General features: G+C 51.2%; 1 protein-coding gene across 4 annotated transcripts in view; it reads left to right on the forward strand.

Moving 5' to 3' along the window:
• LOC144722309 (zinc finger CCCH domain-containing protein 7A-like) overlaps positions 1 to 14,417 on the forward strand; it is a 43,555-nt gene that overhangs the window by 24,099 nt on the left and 5,039 nt on the right. For all 4 annotated transcript variants that reach the window (XM_078600454.1, XM_078600475.1, XM_078600465.1 and 1 more), the window contains 11 exons: positions 407 to 512; positions 1,382 to 1,549; positions 2,123 to 2,334; positions 3,141 to 3,241; positions 4,444 to 4,625; positions 4,991 to 5,073; positions 6,700 to 6,833; positions 7,496 to 7,601; positions 11,640 to 11,748; positions 12,855 to 13,003; positions 14,051 to 14,211. In XM_078600454.1, the coding sequence (XP_078456580.1) occupies positions 407 to 512; positions 1,382 to 1,549; positions 2,123 to 2,334; positions 3,141 to 3,241; positions 4,444 to 4,625; positions 4,991 to 5,073; positions 6,700 to 6,833; positions 7,496 to 7,601; positions 11,640 to 11,748; positions 12,855 to 13,003; positions 14,051 to 14,211 (1,511 nt within the window). The remainder of the gene's footprint in view (positions 1 to 406; positions 513 to 1,381; positions 1,550 to 2,122; positions 2,335 to 3,140; positions 3,242 to 4,443; positions 4,626 to 4,990; positions 5,074 to 6,699; positions 6,834 to 7,495; positions 7,602 to 11,639; positions 11,749 to 12,854; positions 13,004 to 14,050; positions 14,212 to 14,417) is intronic.

Below are 14,417 nucleotides of genomic sequence, written 5' to 3' on the forward strand. Positions count from 1 at the left end.
TTCAGTCCCTTTCTATTACTTCTTGATGTAGGTGTAGACGACATTTCTGAGAGGGTTGGCTTACACAGAGTGCACAAACAAGTTAAAGTCCAAAGCGACGGGTGGTCTGCACTGACGCTCACCACGCGCGCCGCCACCAGACCGAGTCGTTGTTTTGGTCGTGGCGTGTGGCGTCGCTCCACGTGTATGCCGAAATTAGACCATTCGGTCCAACCATTCGGCTAATGGCGAATTACTAATATGGCGAAAGCGCAGCCGTACCGAATGATCCCAAATTACGAATTATCAAATACCGAAATAACGAGGTTTTGCTGTATATATATAAAAAATGAGTTAAGAGTGCTCATCTCGGAAGTTCACAGTGATTCGTGCTGCCTCTGTGTGTGCTCTGGCTGGCGTGTGGCAGGCCGGTCTGGCGGGGCCCGGCTGGGCCGGCGTGCGCATGGGCAACAACCCCCTGGCGGAGACGCACGACCTGAGGCAGGCGTGCGATCAGTGCTTCTTCTCCTTAGGTGCGGAACCGCGGGGAGCACGGCGCTCACACCGCCCGTTGTCGCGCACCGCGGCTGGCGGCGTTTACACGAGCCTCTGCACACCCGGCGCATCTCACTCGCACACACACCGAACTGACAGCGCACGTACGCACACACCTCGGCTCTCGTACACCTCATAGCTCTCACACACACACACCTCACAGCTCACACGGCGCGCGCACACACACACACCCGCGGTTTGCATTACAAAGTAGGAGAAATAAGACGACTTCTTAACATCAAAAATATTACTTTGTTTTTGTTATTTGTGTAAGTTGAGTAAATGCTTTATTCAGCAATAACGTATTTAAAATAATCTACCAAAATAATGATTCGATTGCAGCCGACTCACTGGTTTTTGGAATAAATAATGCGGATAGTCAGATTGTCATACGGCCTTGATATCGTGCGTGCAGTCAGAGCCGGCACAGCGTGACGTGTTTATTTCCCCGTGATGCTCAAGTGCCTTTAACACGAGCGTGTACCGACAGCGAGGCTCAAGCAGCCCTGCCGCTAGCGCTTAGGGACACCGTTGTGCGTCTGCGATAGACTGCCACCAAGTGCAGCTTGTACGTACTTTGAACTTCTTTCGCACCGTAATGTAGCCAACCGCGCTAATCGGAGGTGCGCTGTCGGCACTTGCCCCAGGATCCTACGCAAGGGGATCTTTGTCTTTGCGCGTGCACGTGTGCGCGCATGTGTAGGGAGTGATGGGTGGTGGGGAGTGATCGGTGCGACGATGCGATACGCACACACCTTGTGTAGAGACAGTATTGCGCGAGTGCGTGCCACCGTGTTCGTGTCTAACGCGTTCGTGCCACGCGCTTGGTGTTTGTTCCTCGTTGCAGCTGCGGTTTCCGAAATCCACGATTACAAGTATTTTCCGGACCTGGAACACAAGTGTAAAAAGGACTTGTTGATAGGGCGGCTTCGGAACTCAGAAGATCCCTGCTTCAAAAAAATAAGGCCCCGACCGCAGATGATAAACTATATCGGCTCATACTACATATGTCAAGGTACTGCGCCACACGTTCATGTTTACAATGTGGTTAAAGGAGCGCGTGACCCCCAAAATCAGGAGCTCTCTTCTCGTTGATCCCCACAAGGCTGCGAGTCTTGGCTCGTCCGACGATGAGTTCAAAGTTTCATTCGTGAGAAACGAGGCTTAGGCTGCATTGCTACGGTGCTCTTGCAAGCCTCTCTCATTAGGCTTCAAGGTCGGGTCAGACAGCCCTGGATACCCAGCCTAGTCACCAGACGTGTGACGACGCATCGATTCGTCAATTCACGCCGATTCTTAATCGTGACACATGCATCGCATGGTTCGTGGAAGAATTACTCGCGATTTATACAAATGATACCGCGATTTGAACTCGCAGCCTTCTGATTACGTGCCGCTCACTTTACCCCATCCCCCCCGAGGCCCCTGGCCGGTTGCTTGTAATGAACGATGCAGAAGGTGGTGCAGTAGACGACGCACGTTGCGCACACGTGCGGACCGGGTCGTGCGTGGCGCTGCGTAGCGGTCGTGCCCAAGGCGCGCTGCCGTAACCAACTGCCGACCGCTGACCCACGCGCTGTCGCCGCAGACATCACGGAGGGCAAGGCGTGCCGCTTCCCCGGGCACTGCCGGTTCGCGTACAGCCAGGAGGAGATCGATGTGTGGACGCTGGAGAGGAAGGGGCTGATGCAGCGCGAGCTGCTGTTCGCGCCCGTGTGCGGAACCGGCGGCTTGAGGGTCCGGTTGACGCTGCAAGGGATTTTAGAGGAGCACCATGGAATATTTCTCTTCCTATGCGAGGTATTGCACGCGCACGCACGATAGCACGCGCGCGTAGGCCCGCAGTCATTCATCATTCCTGCATGTCAGGCTTGTAAACGATTCCCATCCCTACCTCGCCTCCCGCGAGTCGATTAATTGTCATCTCTCGCGGTTCTGTAACTAAATTCAACTTTAAACTATCTTTTTTATTTTACCAGGTAAGGCCCACTGAGCTATATAGCTCTTTTTCAGAAGAGACCTGACCTCAAATGATAGCTCAATGAAGTGGCTTATTGTGTGGAAATTTATAGCAGCCAAATACTCAAATACTCTAAACGCACGTTGATTCTAAATGTGAAGGGAAGAACCGGATGGCCTGGAGAAAAATCCACGCGACCATGGGGAAGAGAGACACGCCAACTCCAAATATACAGCAGGCATCAGGGTCAGGATTGAACCCACGACCTCATGTATATCAGCAGAGGTCGTTTCTCCATCTCTGGGACGGATGTCCTTGCCAGCCTATTCTATTTTTTGTCCGTTGAAGAAATTTTGCTTTGTCAATGTGTATGCTTTTATTCATTCATAACTTTTTTTCATTGTATATAGCGTCATTCGTGCTAATTTCATCCCACGAGTTAACCTGTTCTGTTGAACTTACGATTGAGACCATTGCTGTGGGTTTTTGCTGAGTAGTCCCGATCAAGGTGGTATTGCAGGGAAGTTAAACTTTTGTCTGCCTTTCTACAGCGCCGGCAAAGTGTTATAATTATTATTAAGGGAATAATGAGAAATTAATGATTTGATCAATGCTGACATAAAGTTTTTTTTCCTCTCGTGTTCAGGAATGTTTTGACAATAAACCCCGGATGTTGAGTAAAGAAAGTAAAGAAAACCCCAAGTATTGCACCAACCAGAGCGTCAAACACATCTTCGATGAAACCAAGTACGTGTCTTTTCGATTTAAAGCTTTCGTGACTGCAGGGATTCATCTTCTTGGTTCTTTCGCTAAAGTCACGTAGAAGGGAAATAAGAAATAAATAAATAAAAACATAATATAATAATATAAAATAATATAATAACATTAAATAATATATACATTTATTCTGTTTTAATTTTATTATTTTATTATTTCCCTTCTACGGGACATTACCGAAAGAACCAAGAAGACAAGTACGTGTCCTCCTGCGTGCATATGCGCGGGTGTGCGCGCGCGTGTGTTGGAGTGTCCTCATCTGCCAGTCCTCTCACTCAGTCAACCCATGGCACTTGGGTCTGTCCCGTGACCTCCTGTCAGCGAGCCTTCGAAACTTCGCGTGGCTGGCCTGGCACAGGCGCCGTAGTGACATCATCACCGCCACTTAGTGGTAAATGGCGGCTGTTGTTGTTGTTAGTGTAGTGGGGAGCAGTGATGGAGTGGGGAAACGGCAGTTCACCCAATGCACTTATGATCCCAGCAATTCGCCAGTCTTGCACATCAGTGCGAAGTGGTATTTGGACTTGCCCCCTGAGTCTCCCGTAGGACAGCTGGGCAAGGACCTGACCACACTGTACCCCTCATGCCTGCTTTAATAGGCGCTCACGCATACACGCATCTTCACTCTCAATGCCAAAACATAATTTCAACTTGCAACGTGCCACGCAGTGTTTGCTCACTCTCATAGAGAGAGGACGGGGGAGGCGCGTGGAGGAGGCAAGCGGGAAGGCAGCCATGCGACGAGCCGGCACCAATATTTGCCCAAGTTTTGCGTCCCTCTCGATATTCAGGGGTTATTGGCCACTGAATGAGCGTGTTTCCACGTGGGAGCAAAACCGGAGTGCCCGGAGCAAACCCACACATGCGAGATAGAAACACTATCCCATACAGTCGGAAGAAGAAGGGGTCCACATTTTTTCTGCACTGCCTTCCGGCAAGCTAGGAAATGGCAAGGCCAATTTGTGATGGAATTTAACTACATTTTCGGTGGTTGTCATTGACTCCTCTTTCAATTCACAGTTTTAACTTCGAGCGGGCTTTGCCGATGCCAATCCGAGAAGTTGATCGACGCGCTCGTTCCTTCGCGTTGTGCCCGTCCCACCACGCCCCCGCTCTCCCCCCCCCCCTGCCCCCCCCACCCGCTCTCCGCCGCCCTCCTGTGTGCGCTGCAGGTGCCTGGTGCACGTGTTGCGCGGCACCAGCGTCCGCTACTCGAAGATCCGCCCGCTCAACGAGCTGAGCCAGTTCGACATTTGCCGGCACGAGATCCGCTATGGCTGCCTGCGCGAAGACAAATGCAACTTCGCTCACAGCTTCGTGGAGCTCAAGGTCTGGGTGATGCAGCAGCAGTCAGGTACCCCACCCCGCCTTGCGTCGCTCCCTGTGTCAGATGCACCACCCCACGCTGTCTGGCGACACGACCTGTGAGCGTGCCTCGGTCTAACACACGCTCATAGTGTGTGTGTGTCGGTGAACTCCAAATTCAATTAAACTGTCCCTGCCTTTTCCCTCTAACCTCTGTCCTCTTACCCAACGGCCTTGCTGCCTCACCCTTCATCCTCACCCTGTCCTCCACGTGCCAGTCCTGCCTTCGTCGAGGTATCAATCATCACCAAGGGTCGCTTATCACCGGGAGGACGTGCGGTATTTTCGCGAGTATATGTAGCCGCGGGCACGCGTGATCGTGAATGTCCTGTGTGCATGCGTGCGCCACCGCAGGGATTTCCCACGAGGAGATTGAGATGGACTGCTCCAAAATCGTGGCTCAGAGCAGCGGGGCACTCGCAGCTCCCACACACAAGGTTCGTGTCGCTGTGCTGTCCCCCCCACACACACGGAGCGGGCAGCCCAAGCAGTGCCGCCACGACCTCGCCGCACTGCTCGCAATCTCCCACAATACCACGAGGCTTTAGCAAGCATATTCGCCGTCAGTTTATACGTCAAAAGAGCTATGAAGTTATTTTTTTCACAGATGTCAAGTAGGGGCGGGTCTGAACGTTACAACAAAGTGTAGGAAAGGTAAACAAATCACTTCAGAATATATACAAAAAAACTAAACTATTTGTCTTTTATCAGGTAATGTCCACTGAGCTATTTGAGACCTGGCCACAAATGATCACTCAGCGAAGTGGCTTAGCAATTATGTGGGAATTATACAACATACGAGTTCTACATTATCAGTTGTACCGGTATAACTTAATTTAGTTTTTTATAAAGCTTCTCAATATAACCATTCTCAAGATGTTGTGTAGGTATGGGGAGGGGGGGGGATGAAGGTGAGGTGTGAGAAGAGATGAGTGGGGAGCGGTGGTGGTGTGGTTAGCGCGCTGCGCTCTACAAACCCAGTGGCCTGGATTTGATTCCCGCTCACGGTCAACATCGGTGGTCGACGCAGCCTCAAATGAGTACCCGGTGCGGTATATAAACATTGCCACTGGGGAGACAAAGGCGGCCGGGCGTGGTGCTGACCATCCACGTCCTTGTGTGCCGTTGCCGGCCTTTATAGGTGCTGTTCGCTAGCAGCACTTGCCCCAACAGTCTGTTCAAGGCTACATGGCGATCTTTGGCCTTTTAAAGAGATGAGTGATACGATGAGCGAGTCTGTGGGCTCACCGCAGAGAGGGGGGGGGGAGAGAGGGCTGCAGTGGAGTGCAGGCAGAAACGGAAGGCCTTAGATCGTAGCGGAGGAGACACGGGAGGTCTGGGGCCAGGATATGAAAAGGTGAATGGAATTACCAGAGCGATGAAAAACAAACGAATAGGCCTTCACCTTTACGGCAAGAAACACCAAACAGACACCTATCACAAGGCATCAAGGCTGCATTGACCACACTGGCTTGTAGTAAAACCCGCAAACAAATATGCTTTGATGATGTATGCATTATCCTTGAAACTGATTGGGCTGAACCAGAGATGGTATCCTTTATGGCCGGCCTTGTCTCGCCGGTGTTAGACCAGAGAACAACGGAAAGAGGTGAACAGCACAGAGACATGCGATGTCGTTACAGACGGAGGAAATGGGGAGTAAAAGGAGTGAGAATGTCCTCCGATAGAAACACGAAACACCGACCGTGCTCATCGGAAGTGCGGGGGAAGGACAACAAACTACACACAAAATGCAGTTCTAGAGAAATTAGTTTTCAACCTAGAGGATTTAAAAGTGCATAGCTCCCAGTGGCTTGCTAATATCGGAAGGAAGAGCATTCTAGACGGCCGTAGAAGCGCACTTGGAAGTGAGCGACATGACCGTCCTTGTTCGATGGCTGAGCCAAAAGCCGCTGCTGCTGCGAGGATGACCGGAGTTTGCGTGATGATGGTTTACGATGGTTTATGCTCTTTGCTCCTGAGCGTCGATAGTACACCCACATGAGGTGCTGCAATGACGCTTGGGTTGGCCCTGCCTCCTCCCTCCCTCCCTCTCTCTGCAGATATCCAAGGTGGAGGTGAAGCGCTCTCAGATGCCCTTCCGCATGAAGTGTGTGTGCAGTCAGTGCTGGAGAAACGGGCAGGTGACCGAGCCTGAAGCTACGCTTAAGTACTGCAACTCCAAGGCTAGACACACGTATGTATGCGCACACAAAGATCCCCCATATAGCCTGAACAGACTGCGCTGTTAGCGTGCGCCTATGAAGGCCGGCACGGCACACGTAGGGTTCAGATAATCGTCAGTGGTGTTTGCCGTGAGCGGGAATCGAACTCGGGTCGCCGAGTTCGTAGCGCAGCGCGCTAACCACTACACTACTACTCCCAAGATGAGCACACACATCGCGATATAGCCACGGTGGTGAGATGTTGACCCTTTTCTGTTCTGAGACATCTGCAATTTGTAGGGTGGGTCCCGGCCACTGTTGAAGCTTTGAACGCGCAAGCCGCTCAGCGTTAATTTTATTTAGAGATGTATAGGTTCCTTGTTTTTAAAGACATTGTACTCGCCGCAGAGAACAGTAGCGACACGACCACGCTCTATGATAGCTGGCGCCAAACTGTGCCACACGCCCTCCCGCATGGCCTTGTAGGTGCTCGCTAACAGCACTCGCCCCAACAGCCTGGTAAAGACTATACGGGGGATCCTTACTTTTGTGTTGCACCTAGCCTGGAACAGACACTATGGTAATGTTACTGTCACTTGGTGACGAATGGCGGTTGTTGAGTGTGAACATTCACAGTTATATAGTTGCACCTATGCTTACGTCCGTGTGTGTGTGTGCGCTTGTTCTCCTGCAGCTGGTCCAAAGAGCGCCGGGTTCTTCTGGTCATGTCACCGGAGCGCAAGAAATGGACACAAATCCGTCCCTTCCCAAATCCTAAAAATGTGCCCCTGCAGTTTGATGTGAGTACAGCGTTGGCCTTAGCTGAGTGGTCTCATCAAGCCGTGCCGCCCTTGGCTATTGGGGAAACCGCACTTTCTTTTCAATTAACTACCTCACCTGGAATACGAAAGGTCGTGGGTTCGATGCTAACCCTGATGCCTGCAATATATTTGGAGTTTGCATGTCTCTCCCCATGGTTGCGTGGAATTTTTCTTCGGGTCCTCCGGTTTTTTGGCTGCTATAAATTTCCACTCGATGAAACACTTTGAGCGATCATTTGTGGCCTGGTCTCCTCTGAAAAAGAGCTGCATAGCTCAGTGGGACTTATCTGGTAAAATAAAAAATTGTTTAATTTTAATCTGACTGGCTGAGTGGTACTTTGGTTAGAGTACTCAATTCATGATTGGACGGTCATGAGTTTAAACCCTTGTTGAGAGGTCGACTTGGCTCATAATTCCTCTGAGTACGAAATTTTAAACAGAAAGAAACTGTTTAGTTAGCTCTTTCAGAACTACATCCTCACATTTCCACTGAGAAGAATTCACAATTAGGTTGAAACCATCAACACATTTATAGTCTGGCTTTGACTTTTTGATCGCTTATACTAGGGGGCCGGTAACCAAAATAACAAGAAGGGTCATTTTTTCCTAATTCGAGTTGTTATGCAATGCGAATACGAGACGGTGGGTCCTGAATAAATAAATGTCACGAAGTAGTTCCTTAACGAGCCGCATGTGGCTCCGGGTTCTGCAAGTTGCCTCCGAACCCTGGCTTATGCAGATCTGCTGTTGTAAACGTCCTCTTGTGTGGTAATTCATTAAGTAGAGACCGACTCCGCCTTGTGAACGTGGCATTTAACACTGCCGGCTCATGGTGTCATGCAGACATGAGTGCTGCCATCATTGCTCGCTTCAGCCGGGAGACCCTTTGGCTCTACAAGTGCTTTATCAGAAAACTAGCAGTAGTACCCGGCGTTGCCCGGGTGAAAAATATATTTCTTAATAACCTTACATATATACACACCCTCACCACTCACCACTCACCCTCACCATTCACCCTCACCACTCTCCCTCACCACTCTCCCTCACCACTCATCCTCACCAATCACACCCTCACCAATCACCACTCACCCTCACCATTCACCCTCACCACTCACCACTCACCCTCACCATTCACCCTCACCACTCTCCCTCACCACTCATCCTCACCAATCACACCCTCACCAATCACCACTCACCCTCACCATTCACCCTCACCACTCTCCCTCACCACTCATCCTCACCAATCACACCCTCACCACTCTCCCTCACCACTCATCCTCACCAATCACACCCTCACCACTCTCCCTCACCACTCTCCCTCACCACTCTCCCTCACCACTCATCCTCACCAATCACACCCTCACCAATCACCACTCACCCTCAACACTCACCCTCACCACTCACCACTCACTGTCACCATTCACCCTCACCACTCTCCCTCACCACTCTCCCTCACCACTCATCCTCACCAATCACACCCTCACGAATCACCACTCACCACTCACCCTCACCATTCACCCTCACCACTCTCCCTCACCACTCTCCCTCACCACTCATCCTCACCAATCACACCCTCACCAATCACCACTCACCCTCACCATTCACCCTCACCACTCACCACTCACCCTCACCATTCACCCTCACCACTCTCCCTCACCACTCATCCTCACCAATCACACCCTCACCACTCTCCCTCACCACTCTCCCTCACCACTCATCCTCACCAATCACACCCTCACCAATCACCACTCACCCTCACCATTCACCCTCACCACTCTCCCTCACCACTCTCCCTCACCACTCATCCTCACCAATCACACCCTCACCAATCACCACTCACCACTCACCCTCAACACTCTCCCTCACCACTCACCACTCACCCTCACCATTCACCCTCACCACTCTCCCTCACCACTCATCCTCACCAATCACACCCTCACCAATAACCACTCTCCCTCACCACTCATCCTCACCAATCACACCCTCACCAATCACCACTCACCACTCTCCCTCACCACTCATCCTCACCAATCACACCCTCACCAATCACCACTCACCACTCACCCTCACCACTCACCACTCACCCTCACCATTCACCCTCACCACTCATCCTCACCAATCACACCCTCACCACTCTCCCTCACCACTCTCCCTCACCACTCTCCCTCACCACTCTCCCTCACCACTCATCCTCACCAATCACACCCTCACCACTCTCCCTCACCACTCTCCCTCACCACTCTCCCTCACCACTCATCCTCACCAATCACACCCTCACCAATCACCACTCACCCTCAACACTCACCCTCACCACTCACCACTCACTGTCACCATTCACCCTCACCACTCTCCCTCACCACTCTCCCTCACCACTCATCCTCACCAATCACACCCTCACCAATCACCCCTCACCACTCTCCCTCACCACTCTCCCTCACCACTCATCCTCACCAATCACACCCTCACCAATAACCACTCACCACTCACCCTCAACACTCACCCTCACCACTCACCACTCACCCTCACCATTCACCCTCACCACTCTCCCTCACCACTCTCCCTCACCACTCATCCTCACCACTCAACCTCCCCTCACCACTCACTAATCACCACTCACAATGCCACTCACAACCGCCCTCACCATTATATTTTTGCCCCAGTCAACGCCGGATATTTCCCATTCGTAGCAGTTTATATCAACTCTATAACCAACTTATATTAAACAGGAAGCGCGATCCTAAAGTAATTTACAACCTTCGATTAGTCCTTTGTGCGATTCAAAGAATCGATTCCTGGCATGTTGGGGGTTTACATTTTGAATGACAGAGTTGCCCCGGTCAACGCCGGATATTTGCCGTTCGTAGCAGTTTATATCGACTTTAACCAACTTATAGTAAACGGGAATCGTCCGAATCTAAAGGAATCTACAACCTTCGATTCCTTTGCGCGATTCAGAGAATCGATTCTTGGCGCGTCGGGTTTAAAAGTAATTACACAGTTGTATTTTCATTGGTATGTAATGTTTAAAAGTTTTCAGAAGATTTTAAAAGTATTTTCCCCCCGGGCAACGCCGGGTATATCGAGTTTATACCACAAAGTCGTCGCTTGACACGGGTGGGGTGTCGAGGCCTAGTACCGTGCAGAGCCTCCAGCCTCGCCTAGATTGCCTACCCAGCTGAGGCTGGGTACTGGGGCCGTTACCCCCCCCCCCCCGCGCTACAATAATACTGTCTAATCGCTATAATTGTATTATCTACCGACCCTATAATAGTAATTGCACACATTGGGGTGGGGGGGGAGTGAAGAGGACGTGAAACTTTGATGAATTTACCTCAGAGTCGCGTGTTAATGCGTGCGCATATTTTTAACGGGAATTAAAAATGGCGTCCACCCCGCAGCGAATGCGTCGCTACCCGTTGCCAGGGGCAACCGCCGTCCAATGAAACTGCGTATGGTCCGGCGACACACAGACACACACACAGACAGACAGATTTGCGATTTTATATATATAGATATTCAGGCATTTCTAACATTGAGTGTGCGTGCACGCCCATGAGAGTATCGGGCGGTAGCGTAGCGGTTAGCGCCCTGCGCTACAAACCCGGCGAGCGGAGTTTGATTCCCACTCACGGCCAACACCAGTCCTGGCCCTCCCCTAGGTCCACTCGACCTAAAATTACTACTTGGTGCAGTGTGTAATTAATGCCACTGGGTAGACAAAGGTGGCCTGGCGTGGTGCTGGCCACCCACCCTCTCGTGTGCCGTGCCGGGCCTTCACAGGTGCTCGTTTAACATCACTCGCCCCAAAAAGTCTGTTAAAACTCCAGGGGGGATCTTTGTCATTGTTTGAGCAATGGGCGTGCACATTGGCAATGTGAGTCTGGGATCTGCATCAGCTCACGGAAAGCCGCCCTGGCATAGCGAAGCTGCCCTCGCGTAGCGAAGCTGCCCTTGTGTAGTAAAGCATCGTCGTGGAGAGTGAAGGCTTCTTGTGTTGTTTCCCCTCCTGTTCCCCAGTTGTGTGCTCATGTGGCCAAGGGTAAAAAGTGCACGTTTTTGGGGAACTGCACCTTTGCTCACAGCCAAGAAGAAAAGGAAGTCTGGACCTACATGAGAGAGAGTAATAGTAAGTGTGGGTGGTGGTGGCGGTTAGTGTTGCTGCTGGGCATACATTGCATGAATTAGCATGGTTGAAACCTCCCATCAACACGGTTGGCTACGTTGCGGTGCGAATGAAGTTCAACATCTATCTACAAATCCGAGTTAAACCGCATGCATGCGCTGAGCTTGAAGCCCTTAGGTTTTTACAAAGCCAACTTCAAAGGGGCTGACCCTACCGCACACATTAAATGAATGACGAGTGTCGTGTGAATACACCAACACTGGGGAGACAAAGGTGGCCAGGCGGTGCTCGCCCTACCCCCAGCCCCTTGTGCTAAGTGCTGACCATAATGATTGCTCACTAAAAACTATTTGATTTAAGGGTAAAAAAAAAACCTTTGCCTAAAGTAGCCGGGTGGCTCAGAGGTCAGAGTGCTGAGCCGGTCCTGCTGAGATCCTGGGTTAGAATCCGAGTGGGCCCCTCCCCATTAAACTGGATTTTCAAGTCCCGCGACTTGATCGTCTGAGCCGAATCGCTAATGGTCTCATTAAAAAAAAACCTCTCTATTAAGTTTGGTTTTCAACATAATTTGGTTAATTTCCAGTTCGCTGAAATTTAAATATTGGTTGGACTGTCGTGCACCTCCGATTAGCGCGTTTGGCTACGTACAGTGCGAAAGAAGTTCAGCATACATACATGCGACGAACAGTCTCGGAGTAGAATGTTAAACCTGCAGCCACTCTCTGGCAAATGGAACAAACTGTAGGATTTCTAAAAGGATTCTTAAACATATGGCATGATGCTGACAATACAATTCAAATATATTTAATATGAACTAACCTACTAGGGTGGCACTGTTATTTGCCAGTGATGCCACTTCCACGAGGTCTACCGAGACCTGTGTGTGATGTTGAACCTGTTTAGGACCGAGGTTCTGACACAAGGGGCAGTGATTCCACTTATTTTATCCAAAAGATGCCCTTTAATTGCTTTGTCAGTTTCAGCACTGTTTACCAGTTCACAGTAATTGTTGTTTTACATCAGCGGTCATCTGTTTTTGGAGTTGCATAACAGCATCGCAGCGATGCCTGAGCCAGGCCCTGGCGCCATGCCCTGTCTCTTGACGCCAGTTAAGGAAACGGAGAAGCTGTATGAAATTTGGATGGAAACGCACGGGCCCAAGGCAGCGGCTAAAGACACCACGGGCGGGACTCTGTCGGGCATCAGTGGCCAGTGCTCGGAGCACATCTCTCTGCCTACCGACTACGCAGACATCACGGTGAGCAGCGGCACACGCGGCGGCACGCAACTCACTCCCTCGCCGCACCGGCGCTTCGGAGAATGCGGAGACGCGACCGTCTTTATGCAGGACGCAGACGAATACGAGCAATTTGGTACTGTATAGCTTCATGATCGAAATAATATTGAGCCACGTCGATTATACTACTCCAGGTGCACACGCAACACTTTGATGTGAACATAAATAGACCATTGACCCTTTCCCGTTCAGAGACGTCTGCAAGCGGCAGGGTGGGTGTCCCGTTCACCGCTGAATCTCGGAACGCGCAAGCGGTTAGCGTTAGTTTTATTTAGAGAGACATAGGCATCATTGTTTTTAAAGACATTGCACTCACCTGCAGAGAACCGTAACGACACCCCCGCATTCTACGATAGCCGGTGGCAAACTGTACCACACCCCCTCCCATGGATCAGCGTGTGTGTGTATAGGCTGATCCATGGTGCAGAACCTCGGTACCGATGAAGTTATTTTTTTTTTGTTCCGTACCGTCGCATTTGTCTGTTTGCAGTTTTCTTCTATATCCCATTAGCCTACATACATGCACAATGTGTTAGTAATCGGTTCTCACGCGTGCAGTTGAATGCGTGTATTGTTGTGAACATTGGAGGCTCGTGAAGGATGCTGCTGGGCAGTTGGAGACAGTCGCCCTCCAGCAACAACGGAGGGCAGAGGAGCGACTCTGACGACAACGAGCGGGGCCCCGTGCGGCTAAAACGCAGCAAGTTGGCATAGTAGGGGGCACAGCTGATTCATCTGCCAGCCCTCTCAGTCAGTCAACCCATGGCACCTGGGCCTGTCCGGTGACCTCCTGTCAGAGAACCTTCGACACTTCACATGGCCTCTAAGTGCACCTGGCCTGGTACAGGCACCGTGGTGACGTCACAGCCCCCTGGTAGCCAATTGCGGCTATTGTTGTTGGGAATCGTGAAGGTATGTATCGTATGTGGTGTTGTGCATGGTGCGCTCATGCCGTGTGCGTGGCTGTGTGCTGCTGCTCCTGCTGCTGCTTGTGTGCCACGCCTGCAGACCGGCTTCCACTGTTGGCTGTGCGGCAAGAACTGTAACGGTGGGAAGCAGTGGCAGCAGCACATCACGTCGGAGCGGCACCGCGACCGTGTCTTCCTGGATGATGATGGGCAGAATTGGCAGCATCGCTTCCCTGCTGGGGAGTTCTCTCTGTGCCCGTTGTGCGTGATCACACACAGCCACCCAGCAGCCCACACACGCTCGCACTCACTGGCTCGTGGTGCATAACCACCACCCAGCAACCTACACACACACACCAATCCATGGTGCATAGCCACCATCCAGCAACACACTTGCTTGGAAAGCTCTCCCTTCACAAGTATCTGCCCATCTCTAGTAATGTAGAATGTAGCGGCTGACCCGGATG

This window comes from Lampetra planeri, chromosome 1 (genome assembly GCF_965212315.1).
Source record: "Lampetra planeri chromosome 1, kcLamPlan1.2.h2, whole genome shotgun sequence".
NCBI lineage: Eukaryota > Metazoa > Chordata > Hyperoartia > Petromyzontiformes > Petromyzontidae > Lampetra > Lampetra planeri.